The sequence below is a fragment of the Penicillium brevicompactum genome (genome assembly GCF_028827555.1).
Source record: "Penicillium brevicompactum strain IBT 35665 chromosome Unknown utg000003l_segment0_segment0, whole genome shotgun sequence".
Taxonomy (NCBI): domain Eukaryota; kingdom Fungi; phylum Ascomycota; class Eurotiomycetes; order Eurotiales; family Aspergillaceae; genus Penicillium; species Penicillium brevicompactum.
The window spans coordinates 2,380,895-2,398,181 of record NW_026623206.1 but is presented as its reverse complement, the minus strand read 5'-3'; the positions used below and the strand labels follow the sequence as shown (position 1 = coordinate 2,398,181).

Below are 17,287 nucleotides of genomic sequence, written 5' to 3'. Positions count from 1 at the left end.
CCAGCCTACTCACGCAGGCCCTTTCGAGGAGAACCCAAGATTCTCCCTCCGATCATCTTGAACTCGAGCATACCTATAGCAGCGTTAGAAGAATGGCATCGCAGTAGAGTAGAAAATACAAAACTCACTCCAAGTAAATCCGGAACATGTAGACGTCGATGTCGTCATTCCTGATCGTTCTCGCAGCCCAAGCTTGGCCATCTGCCCCGATAGACCTCGCAATCTGCTGACCCGCAGGGTCCTGCTCGAAGAACCGAACTAGTTCCGGGATCTCAGTTCCATCCTTGTTGATCGGCACATAATGAACCCAAGGAACCAGGATATCTTCATGCCACTCTCTAAAGAAAGTCAATTTGAACGGGACGCTCTTGCTCCGCATAAAAGCATAGAACCGTCCGCTATAAGCATGACCATCCATATCGAGCAGGTAGCGATATTTCCAAGCTTCTTCGGGTGGATCTGGTTCCCGCACGTCATTGAAGAACGCTTCTTCGGCGGGACAATCGTCGTCGCAGTCCTTGATTTCAACGAAGTGCGTGTTGAAGAATCCGTCGATCTGGGTTCGATTTGCCTGCTGTATTTCCCAGCCCTCAGTGCGACCTGGTTTGCAAATGCGTTTCTGATGTAAGAGATACTGGGGCGATTGAGGGTGGGTTAGGTTCCCAACGATGCGCTGGCGCTGGAAGTTCTGCCACGCGCCGCCTATGCTATGTCCGCCAGTCGTTCCGCCGCGCCAGTAGAGCTGCGGTTTCTTGTTCTCCCAATCAACTGCGGTGTTCTCGTCATAGTGAGACACGCCTTCGTAGTAGAATGGCGACGGAACCGCGATGTCTTGGAAGGATGATGGGTGTGACATGGAGAACACTGGAGTGAGCTCGTTTGTCACCTTGAATGAATTCGGGCGGTCGAAAACACCAAGGCGATGCCGAAGGGATGGGCTGTTACACATATCACTGGCGGCAGTTTGATTGAAGATGAATCCCAGAGGCTCGATCGCAAACGCGCTGGAATTATCCGGTGCATTGCCATCGAGGGACCTTGCCGGTGTCTCTGGTGGACATGAAAGCCGGGAGAAAAGCCAAGTCTCCTGGCGCTGGATGTCATTGAACCTAGTTGTGTAGACTTCCTCTGGCGGAAGAGGGTCATGCGCATCGCCCTTTGAAAACATATTGGACAGCTCGGGGCTATGGTCCAGTCGAGCCTGCGTTTCATAACCCTTCGTGATCAACCTGTGTAGCTCCTCGTGTGGGACGGCCACCCGTGGCTCGTCGTGTACGTTGAATTCCAGCAGCATATCTGGAAGCCACTGGGCGAATTTCTCAATGATTCGAATTGTTGCGTCCTTCTGGAACTCTTGCTGGCCGTCATTGCCTAGATGCATAACCCTGCCGTCACGAACGGCCACACCCATCACGAAGTTATTGTACCCGAGATCCTCTCTCACGCGCGAGCGAATAGTGCTGGGCTGCAGCCCCCAGAAAGGTTGTATGGTGTGATAGATGGTGTCGAATTCGTCAATCAGCACCGTGTTTCGCGCCGTGGCAAAGGCATACCACTCATCGAAGTGTGGAGGTGGTGGCATCTTGTAGCGTCGATGATACTCAGCCACAGCTTCCTCCAATGACTGCGACTGGTGTGCGAGTGTTTCGTTGAATGATTTTGTAGCATCATGCACAAGGCGCACGACCGGGTGTTCGCAAGAGCGCTGATCGAGAGGACCGTGGTAATTGTAGGAGTAGAGGAACCACAGTGTCAGAAGGGCCGCTGCTGCCAGCCCGGTCAAGGTGAAGGAGCGCTTGGTCTTTTGCGGCTGGTTCGCCGGGAGGATCTGGTACTGGTATTGTCTCCATGTTCCTGAGCGAATGGCATTTGCGCCAGCTGCGGCGCCGAAATACAGCGATTGGATCAAGGTGAGGAGTCCGGAGCGGAGGTGCATGTTGGAGGATTATCGCGGGGGTTCAATGAGCGTGGGCATCATCCTCTCGAGGTTCGAGGAGTTGCTGTGATCAATTGGAGACTGGAAAGGGAGAAATTGTTGCGACCGTGTCGCGTGTCATTGGGGCCGGGGAGTGGAACCCCAAGACCACCTAGACCTGGGGATCGACAAGGCTGTGACATGTCGGCTTGGCGGACTCCAACAGCCGTGTACTGCCATCGACATGGTGATGGCAATTCTAGGGTATTGTTGAAATAGGTATTTCGCACAGCTCAAAAGGATCGAACAGAATCAAAAAAGCAAAAGAGCTAAAGATGACAGAATCTCTCCGCCTCAGGACCCCCGAGGCCCGGGGCGTTCGGGGCTTAGCTCAGCCCAACAGCCCGCGATCCCCCTGAGGCACACGCTGATTTCATTGTGATTGGACTGGTTTCCAATATGTGACCCGCCATTTGATACACATTAAGAACTACATACTGTGTACGGAGTAACTAGCGACTGTTCAGAACTATTCATGTGGGGTGTGAAATTCTCCGAGTATCCCCAGACGGAGCAGATCGAGACAGATCTGTGCTCCCTCTCGATCTACCCGTTTCCGCCCCTTTAATAACAGTCATCTCCATGCTCAACAACACTCCATCCCAAGAAACCATTGTACAGATAGCACACATCCCAGCCACTGGTTATGGTTCCCAGGAAAGCATCCTCACCCCCCGAACAGTCCGCAGTACTGAACATGCAGATATCTTGCTGATCCTCGGCCGATGGACTCTTCCATGAGATACTCTTGAGGTTGGTGGAGTTGAACGAAACAGTATCCAGAGCCTCGCAGGTGCGCGGGCTCGCACCGTAGCGATGGAAAATAGAGTAGTCCAGGTTAGATTGGCTGGGGTCGCAAGTCGGGGGTGCTTCACTCAAAAAGCGGAGGTCCCACTATGAAACGTTAGCGGTTTGAGGGTGGGAAAAGTGCAAGATTTGGGCTCAACGTACGCTTCTGTACGCAAGAATCGCGCGGCTCTGAAGACTGGGAAATGCGATAGCTGAAGAGATGACGCTGACAAGCGTCAACCAAACAGCGAGGAAATGCATTTTAAAGTAATCGGGAAGAGCTGAATAGTCAACGAGATTCAAGATCGCGACCCAGAAAGCGACATGTACAAGATCAAAAGCCTTTTCCAATTCTTCAAACACAGCAGATTTCCTTCTTCTTATACATCCATGTATCCTGGTCCGACTAATTTAGTACAAAGCCGCCGCCGCATAAAGCGGATCCAGCAGCCCCAATCACACCCACCAACAAGTCTCGACCCCCATGGGTCGAGGAAACCATTCGCAGTCGAGAGCTGAGGTAAATCAAGCCAAGCCAAACACAGGGGCCTCACATAAAAGTTTCTTGGCATCGGGGAAAAAAGCAAAGTCCTCGCCCCACCATTGGGCAGACAGATTCTGTCGAGACCCTGATTCCTGACGAGCTCTATCGGAGATTGTGCGGCGCGGGGTGTCCGGGCCCCGATCGCATGGTGAGAGCAGGTGAAGAAGCTCAAGTGGCGATCATTGGGTGATGGGGTGGTGGATGTCTCGCCGATTCAGGAACATGGCGAATGAGCGCTGGCTCGATTCAGGGACTAGGTCTTACATGCAGCGTGCAGTGCAGACACGAGTGCGCCGCTTTGAAGCTCATGCTACACGGGAGTCATGATGGTTGTATCGGCATTTTGAGCTTCGTTTCTGCTCGTATGCTTTGACTCGAGGGTTTGGGGTTCGGCTCGCTGGTTGGGTGTTGGGTGTGCGACGTGACCAGGGCCGGCTCAGCTGGGCTTTGTATGGAATTCGATGGATTAGCATGAGATAGTGCTTGGTTCTCACGGGAGCAGTGGCATGGCCGGGGTGAAGAGTCCATCTCGGACAGCTTTTCTCTGTGTTCAAGACACGAACATCAATAGACTTTCCGAGTGAAGCGGCAGTCTCGTGTGGGCGAGCCCGTGGAGCAAATGTAAAAAGCCAGCTCGTGTCATGGTATTTATTGCCATCCCATGGAATTTCCGAGGTTGGATTCTTTAACGCCTGCTGTTATAGCATGGCGGGGTATGGAGAGTGATTAGGGCAGTCAGAATGTGGAAAATGAAAGGAAGTCAAGATTGAGGAAGCTAGCTATAAGCAGGTTGCAATAGATTTTGCACAAGAGCACTGATATACCTAAATATTTTCGCAGTCAATCTCACAACCCTTCCGAAGTTACTCAGATTACTGTACGCAAAATATTCACTCTCTCAGGTAGGGCTTTCCTATCCTTCAAGGTTAGGTGTGGGGAGAATATACAAAGACACTTCTTCCCCCATGACATTGAGGGTATTTTTCAATTTTCAATTTTATTCCATTTTTGTTGCAGAAGTTGTTTGAAACATCTCCAATCCTTCTACTACTGCAGTAGGCAAGTCTAGTAAATGCAAAACAATAGTTTAATTCAATCTTTGGTGAGCCTTTTCCTGTTGGGAACGAACGCCAGTTCACCTACCTGCTCTAAAGACTATTCACTGCCTAACCCGCGTCTCTATCTGGGCTGACAATTTATGGACCATGAGCCTATACACCTACCTCGACATCCATCCCCCCATACTTATGCAAAACGCCATTCAATATCTCCACCGAATCCACCAGCACCCCAGGCGTAAAGGCCGTCGACCGATCTCCCACCTGCGTTCCAAGATTGGTCGCAGGACATAAGATTGATTCCACTATTCAGCCATTTTGTATCGCTCGAACTAACAAGAGAAAACCTTGGAGTGTGGAAGAATTTCATGACAACGAAAAACTAAAAATGTTCTATTAAACAGAGTAAAAATTCTATCTGATCTAATTTAAAGACGGTGAGAAGACACAAGAAAATAAACAAAGAGAGGGATGCAGTGAAGAGAAAGGAAGAGACGAAGAGAAAGACAAGTAGATTAACGTGAAGCTTGGGTCCGAAACATGGTCCAGGTCCAGGTCACGTCTTATAAAAAGTGAACCTTGGTCCTCAATCCTGGGGCAGTCGCCTAACCTTTGGTCTTGTTGGCTTTGGGAACGCGAGCCAACCAGTAGATACCAAGTGCAGCAACAATGTTGAATACCAAGTAAGCCCACAAGATACCAAAGTTTCGCCAAGCTTCACTCCAAAAAGAGAAAACCGCGGCCAAGAAGGTATCGGTAGAGGAGATAGTGCAGAACGAGCATGCGCTCATTGCATTGGGGTTTTCAATATAACCTCCAGTCCGAGAGGCGTATGCACCCAAGTAATCGGCGCAAGACTGATTTGCTGGAGGATCGAAAACTAATGTTTCGATCGAGCTGCATATAGCAGTTGTACCACTGACTGCTGTGGACAGCATTCCGGATACAAGGTAGGTGAACGGGGACACTCTGTACAAAAAGATCCAAAACCCTGGCATGGCCTCTGGCGTCGAGACAACACTAAGAGAGTAATGTAAGCAAGATTCAGAAGTACTCTTCATGGGAATAGAGAACTTACCCGCAGAACAGTAGAAGAAGGGCAAAGAGCAAGTTAGCAATGTTACCGCCAGTTTCTGCGGTTTCCACGCCGGCGATAACCATGTGCGAGAAAGTAGAGGTAAACCATAAGAAAAGCAGCAAAAACAGGAACATCAATGCACCGCGCTCGTGTACAGCATCTGTCATCTGGGCATTTCGGTAGAGGCCAACCGGGTAATACCAGCAGAAGAACATCAACACAGCGACGACGAGCATCCATACGAGCTCGACCACAATATTGGATATCATGAACACCTGCCATGAGTACATTTTGGAATGACGCTCGCGAACCTCGAAAATAGATCGTTGGGTAATGAAGTTTGGCATGAGCTGCTGAACAAGATTTCCAAAGATTGTCATCAGCATAAAGATACTGAACATTTGATTTTGGAGACCTTGCTGAGTATTCTCAGCATGAAAGAAGGAGAATCCGTTGTATAGAGCCGTGAGAATGCAGAGAATGAGCTTTGAATAAATGTATGTCGGGGTGCGCCAATACTGCGAGAAGATTCGAATTAGGCATTCACGAAGCTGAACAGTCGTCGTAGATGCAAATTCACGATGCCCTGACTCAGATTCATCTTGGTTGGCACTTTGAGAAGGAGCTGATTTCAACTCTGCCAAATGTTGAAGAACTGCCTCTTTCTCGGGACTCTCATTCCAAACCGCTGGCCAGTCGACATCGCTGTGAGAACCGGGAGCCGCACCAATCACGTCAAGCATCCACTCGGCTGGGTTTTCGCCCTCGGAAAGAGCATGGCCTCCATTTCGAGTGAAGTATTCCGCTAATATCGAAGAGTTTTCACCAATTTGCCCGAAGTAGACTGTGCGTCCTCCTTTGGCAAGGAACATTAGCCTGTCGAACCGCTGGAACAACATCGCCGACGGTTGATGGATAGTACAAAGAATTGCTTGGCCATGCTTTGTGAGAGTCTCGATCAGATCCAAGATTGACCAAGAAGTTTGACTGTCCAAACCCGATGTAGGTTCATCCAAGAAAAGCAACAATTGGGGTCGAGCTGCCAATTCCACACCGATGGTCAAACGCTTTCTCTGCTCAACATTCAACCCTGGATACCGTCAGCACTGGTGATGCAGTGTATTTGAAAGAAGTTGGGGTGACATACCTTCACCTGGAACACCAACCACAGCATCTGCATATGACCGCATTCCGAGCAATTCCAGCACTTCTTCAACGTAATCTAGCTTTTCCTTCCGACTAACGTTGGCCGGTTGTCTTAGAAGAGCACTGAACTGAAGAGCTTCTCGAACTGTTGTAGTAGGCAAGTGCACATCTTGCTGCTGAACATAGCCGGTCTTGCGCTGGAAGGAACTGTCTCTTGGCTGTCCATCAACCAAAACAGAGCCGCTCACAACACCCATAGTGACGCGAGTTGCAAGGACATCAAGCAGAGTAGTCTTTCCAGCACCAGAGACACCCTTGAAAGAGGTTAGCAAAATGAAGCAGGCTTGCAGGGCACAGGAAACTGACCATCAAGGCGGTGGCAGTGCCGGGCTTTACCCATCCGTTTACATGATCCAAGATTCGGCGCTCTTCGTTCTTAATCTTGATGTCGTAACACAGATCTTGCCACTGGAAAATAGCTGTTTGGCGCTGAATATTGGCACCGGTAGTTTGGTCTCCTTCTTCAGCCCTGTAGGCTGTGTCCGGCGCGACTTCGGCGTCGGCTTGCTGAGCCTTGGGCTGATGAGCCCTGCGGAAGATAAGAACCTCACCCTTTGAGGCAGCCTCTGAGATGAACTCTGTGGCAAGGAGATAGACAATCATGAAAAATATCATGAAAGCAAAAATAATACCAAGATTGCGCCACAAGTGACTAGCGGTATAAGCATATGATGTTCGTAGATAGGCATCTCCACTGATTGAATCATCTCCTGGAGTAGATGAGACAGTGGTGCAAATCCTGTTGATTGGGTCGATATTCTCATATCCCTCTCCAGAGGGTACAAAGGCCGCGCATTTGAACTGCCTGTTTCGGAACTCATTCACCATCATACTTTCAAAAGAATAGCCGATTGGATTGATATAGTTCATCCAGCGAGACCATCCCAGCATATCACGCGTGGGAATGATGAAGCCAGTGTAAATGACCAAGCCTAAGATGAGAAGAGCAGCAGGGACGAGTGCTTGAGCAAGTGAACGTGACGCAGCACCGAAAGTGCGAAAAACCATTGACATGGTCAATGTTGTCACGATTGAGAAGACCCAGAAGATGAAAAAGGCTCCTGGCTCACGTTTGAGGTTGGACAAGAAATAGAGCGGGAGGTTGAATGTAAATGAATTAGCAAATTTGTAGGGGAGATCACACAGCATGGAAGCAAGTGCCTCTGTGAACGGATGATAGAAGGCATATCGAGATTGCTTTTCCACAATAGGTCTCTGGGCATAGAGTGTCAAGATCTATTATCATAGTGTTAATATCGATGCAACGGGTATAGAGATATCGGACGGCCTCGTGACATACCTCAAGGGCACTGGCAAATGCGGCAAGCAAGACTGCATAGAAAAGAAGAGCTTCCCGCGAAAAGAAGCTGTTTGTGTCCGCAGGAAGATTGTAGAACACACTTCCCAAAATGAGAGATATAAAGAAGTTACCAAAGAGGGCAGTGTATGTCAGACTCATATCAGCCTTAAGTCGCAGGAATCCACGTTTCACACAGAGGTTCATTTGCTCCAGGACAGAGAGCGTATAAGGAGATTTAGGGCGTCTAGAAAGTGTGAGTAACAGATATCCGACAAACATGGTAGGAGTGACTGACTGTTGCGTAGATTGCATTAGGCGGCGTGCCTCACTAAAGGTGGCCAAGGATTGACCTCCGATAGGATGTTCCTTGTCAAAGGTATCAATTTCCTGCAACAGATGTGCACATTCTGGGCTATTGTGCCAACGCTGCGCAAACTCGGCAGGTGTCCGAGGCACTTTGTCTTCAAATCCTGGCTTAACACGACGCTCGGTTGCACTAGTCAGAGATGTCAAAAAGTCTGCTGTGGTCTGGCGCGAAGGGCATTCGAAGCCCATATTGGTGAAGAAATCACGAGCTTCACCAGTCGGGCCGAAGTAGATTTGTTGTCCCTCATATAGCACAACCACCTTGTCAAAGACCTGCGAACAGAAGTTTTTAGTTGGCATTCTGAGTTTCGAATACTTCTTTTATTAAACTCACATCATACGCATTCTGTGAGGCTTGATAAATTGCAACGCACGCAGTAGTGCCCGCGTAGTCACTCATTAAACGAAGGTTCTTGCAGAACTCCAGCGCGTTGGCACTATCCAAACCTCGAGTACTGTTGTCCCAGCACTGGAGGGGAGCTCCGCTAAGGATGGCCTCAGCAATACTCACACGTTTGCGCTCACCTCCACTGACACCTCTCACGAAGTCATTGCCAACTCGAGTGTTGAATGTATGGCGAAGTCCTAGCATAGTCATCACCACGTCGCGGAGGTGCTCTGCATACTGTTTCCTGTCAAGACCTTCGAATCTTGTGCGAGGTGCACGTGCCATGGCAGCGAATGTCAATGTTTCGCCGACTGTGAGTTGGGGGAAATGAACATCGTTCTCAGCGCTAAAGATCGCTTCTCCGCGGAACTGCTTGTGCATCGTCGGAGCAGAGATTCCTGCCGTTCCATTCCAATGTTAGGTAATTGCCTGGTAAATCTGGACCTCTCAACTTCACTGCGCACCTTGGTAGTTTATGTAGCTGTTGTCGTCGACATAAATGCCGTTCATCTCACCGGCAATAGTTTTCAAAAAAGTTGAGCATCCACTGGATAAAGCTTATGTTAGTTGCCCGTGAAACTGATATACTTAGGCGTCGAATAGTCATTCAAACTAACCTTCCAGGACGGCCTAGAACCAGTAGCATCTCTCCACTTCGAGCAAGACCATGGAAACCATTCAGAATCTGCACTCTCTGTTGTCCGGTGCCAGCAAGGTTGCGGAAGAAACCACCAACGCTCAAAATTGCGTTGAAAACATCCTTCTGATAGTCAGTCGGGCTTCCAAAACCATGGACATGCAGGTTTTTGAAAGCGACACCGGCAGACCGTTGTATGAATCGGTCAGGGTGCTGCGACTGGGCTGCAATAAGAGCCCGAATCCAGTCTTTGGATTTGAAAAACGGACTGTCAGGATGCCAGGTAGTTTCCTTGTCCTCTTCGAAAAAAGGATTCTTCGTTTGAGTGGAAGAAAAGCGGGTAGATTGACGGGTGAGCTGTCTCACCATCCCACGAATTTCTTCGTCGATGTCGGCTGGCTTTTCGTTGTCTGGCTCTATGGTTTTTGTCAAAGAAGATGAAGAATCATGATGCGGTCCAAGTTCGGACGCCAACCCTTTCCCATGCTGGGTATTGTCCCCAGCAGGTATCCCACCAAAGACAGACATGTTGGATGGGAGAATGTTCGATCGCACTTCCAGAAAGGAGAAAATTTCCTCTTAAATATTCACCTTGAGCACAGCTTCCAATTCTCCTTTCCGTGAGTCTCCGTAAGCCTAGGCCCCACTGGTTTATAAGGAGCAATGAGTTTGCATTACAATATGTATTAAATTCCCTATTAGGCTTGAGTATTGAACGTAAATCTATACATGTTTGCAATACAAAATACAGGGCTGTCACGGTACCATGGATTGGTCAAGATACGACCGGAAACAAGTGACCCGGCCCTCCAAACTATTCGGAACTCTTCATACCTCTTTCCGGCCATGCAGTCGTAGACTACTTCCCGGGTGTCAGTCTGCCCGATATTCCGGCATACCTCGCAATCTGCCGAATGTACAATAATTATGCTTTATATATCAAACTTTCAATACATAGAGAACTTACAACAAAGCCAAGAGAACGATGAAGGCCTTTGTTGATAATGATCTTCGATGTGCTGAGGTAGAGTTTAAGAAGTAGAAAGTGTGATACGATATTGAACACACGGCTTCATGTGCTAGAAGGTCTTGCTGGCAATTTTGATGGAAATAATTGCTTTAGATCGGTGTGTGGTCTCCGAGGTCAAGATAAGAAACAAAGCGTTCAAGAGTAAAGGAATGACGGGGATGACGGAATGAGATGGTGCTAATAGCGTATCAACGAGCTTTTGATTGCGATGCTTAATTCAAAAGGCATTTTCAGCACATGGAGTAGACATGACTCGACCACCGCCCTTTGCGGTAGAGACTTCTGAATATAACGACCGCGGTACATGGCAATGAATATATGATAGTCAGGATCATCTGCAATACTTTCCATGCGATTGGCCACCTCCACACACAGATTATGAGCATCACCCGGAAGGTACTCGCTGGAAATAGGAACCAGTGAGGTCAGCAGTCGAGGGACAAAGGTTTGCACCATGATCGAGAGGTACTCCCTATCACCAGCAGTGCAGGGTCGAATGTCACTTCTCCCAAGGACTAGAACGGCACTTGATAGACATCGAAAGATTAGCGATAGATATGGAGTGATTGTGGGAGCAACTCACACGTAGAAAAAGGGATCCTTAGCTTCAAGATTGATCCCCATTTGGTGACTGGTCGTTAGCCATGGCTATTTGTGAAATATGTGCAATCATACATACTTTGGGACCTCGGCCACAACAAGTGACGGCACTGAGACATTTTTCATGATCTTTTCCACAAATTGTTTTGCAGGCAAATGGCCTTCAATCAGACTATCCGTATCTTTGAAGATCCCTTCCTGAAACTCGTAACATGACGGCCCTTTACCAAAGTTGTGACCGAACAGACTTGTTCGTTAGATGTTGACTACAAACGACACGGTGAGTACTGCCTACATTTCACTTTTCCTAGTAAAAACAACCACATTTGCTTCGACTGTAACATGATGGGGAAGAGGAACATCTCCATGATTTCCGTGGCAAAAGAAGTAGCGCAGAGAACCTTGGCGATAATTAGAATTGAACATTCTGGCTGTGAGTTTTCAGTGATAATTGTGAGTAAGAGGCTATCACATCTGGGCATCAGCTTTCCTCGATTTCACTAAATCTTTCCGTGGGACTGGGGCGAGCGAGCTTCGGACTAAACATAAGGTAGGTGGGCTCCCCACCTGGGCACTCGCGAGGTGTAGTGGATGTGTGTAGGTATGTCCAGGTGTATATATCCGGTGGGGCCTCTATATTTCCGATTTTCAAAAGTCTACTCCCTTCTCCGTGCCTATCGAGAAATTATATATTGCAAAGCCCTTCCTCGAGGGATATGGCATTGTCATGATGTCCCCCTTCAAATTCCAAGGTTCAGACTCATTGTATTTTGTGTCAACCGGCATACGTCTTGAGAAAGCCCTGGAGGAAATTGAACATTTTTGATACAACACTAGAAATTACACCCAACAGAGGCTGCTAGAGCGGCCGACTTGCCTTGTAGTATGCGCATTTTGCCGTTGAGACTTCGCAGCGTTCCTGCCCCGGCCCCACCTTGGCACCTGTACATCACCCGAGCAGATCCCCACCGGAAATACGGGTTTATGCCATTCATCCACTTGTCTCCGACATTTCTGCACCTGTGCTCCCACGCATGAGGTTGTCCAGATGAATCACTTTGGCATTTCCAATGTCCTGACCTTTGCACATTTTCAACTAATCGAAGTGGGGCCCACATTAATCTGCCCTTCAGTGCCAGAAGTCATATTGGCTAAGAACTTCTCGGTTCAACCCACAAGACTGGGCCTACACTGCAGGCCAGGGCACAATGGAAATCGCTTCCCTGCTAGATACTGATGGCCGAATCAATGACTGCGAACTTGTGCACAGCAAAGATGTAGCAGAGGCGTCACTCGCCAACAGAAATAGCAAAAAGGTACCGGTTGATTCATATCCCCACATGTTCAATGTTATTATTACAGCTCTCTCACCGTCTAAGTCTGCTGACATAGTAGCTAATCTACCTTCTTCTGACCAGAACGCTTCTAATTTGACCAACGGAAGACCCACTAAGCTCTCTTGCCGTGGGATTTCTACTCCTCGTCACAGGATAAAGAAATCATCGAGTGCCAAGGTTAGTATACGATAATTCCAATAAAGATTCATATTTCTTTCCTGATGCCAGAAGTTTCAAGGCAAGGCAATGCGCATACAAAGACTGACCTTAATTCGAATGCCTAGGACGATGATTACCACGACCTCTCTGTCCGCTTAGAAAGAATAGAGAATTTTGTGATCGAGAAACTCAGCCTCAAACATGTCAAAAGTCTAGGTAACCAACTTGATGCCCTCTCAGAAGAGCTCCAGCACTGACAGCATTATATCATCACAGAAAGTGATAATACTACACCCACCAACAGAAGCTTTCATCCATATATCGGTTATAATAAAACCCAAGAGGCGACAGAGTCAAGGTTTCTCTGTAATGGTTTTCCCTTCAACTCCCCGGAAGGTCAGAGATGGATGGCTATCCATATGGAGAGAAATGATTCAGCTACATCCCTCAAGGAGCTAGGATCCTTTTTGCAAACCCAGCCTCGGTGTTCGGACAGCACTAAACTTCCTTCCCCGGGATTGCGTGAAGTCGGCTTGCCCGAGGAAGACTTGGTGAGAAATCGCCTTGTGCTCTGTTCCTCCCAGTCACCTTATATTGCAATTCCAGTCGTCGATCCCATATTATTTCAAACTACCATTTCGGAAGCTTATTCAACAGAATGTTTTGCAAGCACTTCAACAGAACGAGCGAAGAAATGTGTCCTCGCCTTTTTGTGTTTCTTCTCCCTCTTGGGGTTGACTCAAGATTTGGAAGGACCAAGAGACTCTGAGGAGCCTGATGAGACATGGGACGGCCTTTTTGATAACTTGCGGAGCTCAGTCTGGCTGAATTGTCACGATGTGAGTCTGGAATCTTTGCAGGCTTTGGTTATGATGGTATGTAGTCTGCACAGTATCGATGTGTCTACCTTTCATCGTTGATTGATCAACGATAAAATTCGATGTTGCTTTTTCTAACATACCCTAGGCCTTTTCATGTTTCCTGCTGGGATTTTTACACGAAGCAAGTCTTTTCATAGGCTCTGCTTTCAGAATACATTGCTCAAACGAAGCCAGTTGCTCAGACAACAGCCTTCAGCCGGAAGACTCCATGGACATCCGCAAATTGAAGTCCAAGCATGGTCGGACATTGTTCTGGTTGATCTACATTCTCGACAAAGAAGTATCGGTGCAAACAGGTCAACCCCCTTCAATCAATGATGAACACGTCAACTTGTGCCTTCCTCACGGTCATAGAAATTACTTGGGGGACCAGAATTTAGCAGTGGAAAGTTTGAACGTCGACTCAGTTGGATCATTTCCTCTCTATGATACTCGTCTGGCATTAATCAAATCCAGGGTGTTTGACGAGTTATATTCCTTTCGGGCGAGGCAAAAGCCAAGTTTGCACTTACTCCAGGATATCACAGTCCTTGATTCACTCTTGGATTGTTGGAGGGCTACCCTACCCCCAAAACTCAGACCAAGCCTGTGGGTCCTATCTGAGGATAATGCAAATCTGGACATGAGTGTAATTATGGTGACGCTTACTTACTATGATTGCCTAAGCGCAATCCATGGAGCAAGCACGCGCTGCAGAGCACCGACACCAGACCCATCTATCGAGATCGAGATGGTAGACTCAGATCTGACTTATGCCGTAAAGGCAAGTCGATTTTCTCTTGAGTTTCTTTTTACGACCAGGAAATGTTTGGACAGCCGTTATGCCTGGTAGGTTCTGCTGAGGTTAGATGTGAGCAGATTCAGAAATACAGCTAACCGATTTCCAGTCTCATAATTGTGTATTTTTTCCGTGCATTCTCAACGATTGCCTTCAACATTGCTCTCCATCCTCACAGCCCAGAAACAGCTCAAGATCTGGATCTACTGAAAGCAACTAATCGTTTCCTGCATTCGATGGCGAGCAAACATCGTCTTCACATACAAATTCTCCGACTTGAGCAGCAATATCGGTATTTGGACAGACTTTGTCAGCTCACCGCAGAAAGAAAGGAAGAGGGAACTTGACAGGTAGTGCTGTTTGATACCTTATAATATTACCAACCTTGGAAGTCGGTACAATAGTCATCTTAATTTTTAGCAGATCTGCATGAATACACTTTGCTCTAGCCTTATGTATATACTCTTTTTATCAATTATCATACGACGACTTGTGCTCCGTAAACGTGCTAGAATTCAGGGTGCACTAAATGCCCTTTTCGCAATCCAAATCAAGCCTACTTGGGATACAAGAGACTAACCCATATATGATATGACCTTTTTATACCGAGCATAAGACGAGCTGCGGGCTGTCCACAGTCACCGAGTTGATGCTTAACAGGATGAGTGATCATGTGACGTAGACGACAGCCCTTGTATCTCGCCCTCTTCTCTTCTCAATTTCCCCAGAGCTGGTTAAGAATTCAAATACATCCGGGCAGGTTTCAACTTTTACCCAGATCTACACATCTGTCCTCGATTTCTGGGGTTCTTAGCTTTCCAAATCTTTTCAGCCACCCCGGCCTTGAGGTCCCCAGATATGAAACAGCCCTGGATTACGGAGTACTAATGTCGTGCTTACAGAGTATGCAGGAACTAGTCGCTGTTATTCAACCCCGGGGCCTGCACCTTTGAAGCTTGGAAGCTTGGAAGAGCACAAGTGGGTCTTGACTAGATCCTCCTATTCGTCGCTTTTGACCTCCGCAATCCGCGGAGACCTCAGATCAACCTTCGACGCATCCCATCACTGCTGCCCTTTCTATACATCAATTTCCCACTGGCCTCAGTGAAAGAGCCACCCTGAACCAACTCACAGGCACATGCCTTAGATCCGACCGATGAGCATCGGCATGGGGAGCATCGTCAGACATTTTCCTTGCATCCCTCACGCCTTTGCCATCAACCACCCGACATGAAGGCCTGCCACCAATGCGATCGGAAGTTCCACAAGATGGAGCATTTACTCCGCCACAGCCGATCTCGTGAGGTCCCTCCCCTTCCAACACGTGGTTGGGCAAACGCGAACCTGTATCTGGCTAAATGTCTGAATCCCAGACACAGGCGAAAAGCCATTCCCATGTCCGCATTGTGACCGCCGATATGGGCGTAGGTGAGTACCCCAAGCTACTCGATGGACGGCGCCTCCGCTTGAGCCCCCTTGACTGAGTAGCTGCGGGTTTCTTTTAGCGATGTCTTGCGGCGCCATGTCAAGTCGATGCACGAAAATCTCGCCAACCCCGCCGCCCCGAGAGGATCTGATTCCCGCGCCAATTCGAGAGCCACCGCAACCGATCGGAGCTCGACCTCAAACAGAAATTCACAATCCGCTCCGGTGCTGCAAGATGCCACCGCCGCGCGCATGGATGATTGTCTCGTGCCGGACGAAGCCCCGGCGTTCCATTCCCATTTGAATCACGCCGAGATCTCCCCCGCGGTACAACTCGATAAATTTCTGAGCGCATCGATGCTCCAAGCTCGCGAGACCCCGATATCCCATCAGAATCTCTCTTTGGGTTCAAACGAAGCAGAGTACCCCGAAGATATTCCGATCAACCGCGGGCTGGTGCCGTTCAGTGATGCAACTGGCCCTTTGCGACCTGAATATCGTCATTCGCAATTTGTGTTGAATCAGACCCCTGATGAAAGGGAACGAATTAGCCCTTCGAGGCAGCAGAGCCCCGTTGATGCGGTCGATTACTCGCAGATTTCCATGATGAACAGTGAAGTTGAGAATGCCTCTTCTCACTGCTTCCAGATGAGTAAGAGACTTAGCGCCTATGGCAATGTGATAGATTTCTCACCCCTGTCCGTATTTAGATAACGCACTCCATGATTTGGAACCCTATCTGGGCGGCGACACGTTCTCCTTCCTTCATGGATCTGAATCTACCATGCCTCCGTCCATGGGGTTGCCGTTGCCATCGTTGCCCCCAGCCACTGCTCCTGGCTCAAAGACATCCAGCGAAGATCACATGGACAGTGTTACGGCCGAGCGCTTTGCACTCGTGTCGCGCTTGTGGCCTGGACGACGGAGCTCTTTTGATTGCGGGTTCACTCATGACCTATGGAAAGAGTTGGTCATGCTCCGCGAAGGTGATGTTATCCTGGGGTCATTGCATGCTTCGCCGAATGAGCCACCCCATATCGAGTGGGGCTTGAACGACCATCAGCAGCAGGAGCTGATGCGTGAATTCGCTCCCGGCTCTTCAGGGGAGCAGTGGCGCCACAGCAGTCCAAATCCTGCATTTGATTCGAGTCTGGCTTTCGACCCGGACTTTCCATCCACGCGCTTGTTGAACCTGGGCTTGTTTACTGCTTTCAAGCAGACACACGGTCTCCTCCATTTTTTGCACCAGCCGACATTCGTGGCGCGGTCCGCACCGAAATCACTCGTCTTTTCGCTATGCCTACTTGGCTTTGTGCTCCTTGCTGCGGATAAAACTAAGGAATATTTGAACAAATATCTACCAGTGAGCATTGCGAAACTACCGATGGATTATGTTTCAATTGCTGAGCATTCATTCTGCAGATTGCAACACAGAAATGCTGTGCACAGCTAGCCGAGCCCAATTTTGACCCAGCGGATCCCATGCGTCTTTTCTCCAGGCTCAGTACGGCCACACTACTTCTCTATGCCACGTCAATTCATCCAGGTCAGGTATGCTATTTGTTGCGGCTTCCACAACCGACAGCTGTGGTGCTAACCCACCGCGAACAGAATCGACAAGAAACGCACATGTCACAGATGCTATATCATCAAACTATCATGGTCCGATTCCCGCGGCGTCCGATGTCAATTTGGAATTGGCACTAACGATTTAGAACAGGTTGCTCAATTATCTG

The 17,287-nt window shown here is 48.6% G+C and overlaps 5 protein-coding genes across 5 annotated transcripts; 2 read left to right on the top strand and 3 right to left on the bottom strand.

The window, feature by feature from the left end:
• Positions 1-9: 9 nt before the first annotated feature.
• Positions 10-1,936, bottom strand: N7506_004797 (Lipopolysaccharide-modifying protein; the record flags this gene model as incomplete). The annotated part of the gene is made up of 2 exons (XM_056954091.1): positions 10-73; positions 129-1,936. 2 exons carry the CDS (start codon positions 1,934-1,936, stop codon positions 10-12), a joined length of 1,872 nt encoding a protein of 623 aa, XP_056812980.1.
• A 603-nt stretch (positions 1,937-2,539) lies between these two features.
• N7506_004796 (uncharacterized protein) lies at positions 2,540-3,025 on the bottom strand (the record flags this gene model as incomplete). The annotated part of the gene is made up of 2 exons (XM_056954090.1): positions 2,540-2,869; positions 2,927-3,025. 2 exons carry the CDS (start codon positions 3,023-3,025, stop codon positions 2,540-2,542), a joined length of 429 nt encoding a protein of 142 aa, XP_056812979.1.
• A 1,946-nt stretch (positions 3,026-4,971) lies between these two features.
• N7506_004795 (uncharacterized protein) lies at positions 4,972-9,869 on the bottom strand (the record flags this gene model as incomplete). Its single annotated transcript, XM_056954089.1, has 8 exons — positions 4,972-5,386; positions 5,445-6,534; positions 6,592-6,904; positions 6,957-7,886; positions 7,951-8,589; positions 8,651-9,102; positions 9,169-9,251; positions 9,322-9,869. 8 exons carry the CDS (start codon positions 9,867-9,869, stop codon positions 4,972-4,974), a joined length of 4,470 nt encoding a protein of 1,489 aa, XP_056812978.1.
• A 5,790-nt stretch (positions 9,870-15,659) lies between these two features.
• On the top strand, positions 15,660-16,265 carry N7506_004794 (uncharacterized protein; the record flags this gene model as incomplete). The annotated part of the gene is made up of 1 exon (XM_056954088.1): positions 15,660-16,265. One exon carries the CDS (start codon positions 15,660-15,662, stop codon positions 16,263-16,265), a length of 606 nt encoding a protein of 201 aa, XP_056812977.1.
• Positions 16,266-16,335: 70 nt separating this feature from the next.
• N7506_004793 (uncharacterized protein) lies at positions 16,336-17,004 on the top strand (the record flags this gene model as incomplete). The annotated part of the gene is made up of 1 exon (XM_056954087.1): positions 16,336-17,004. The coding sequence occupies one exon, from the start codon at positions 16,336-16,338 to the stop codon at positions 17,002-17,004; it is 669 nt and encodes a 222-aa protein (XP_056812976.1).
• Between the last annotated feature and the right edge of the window lie 283 nt (positions 17,005-17,287).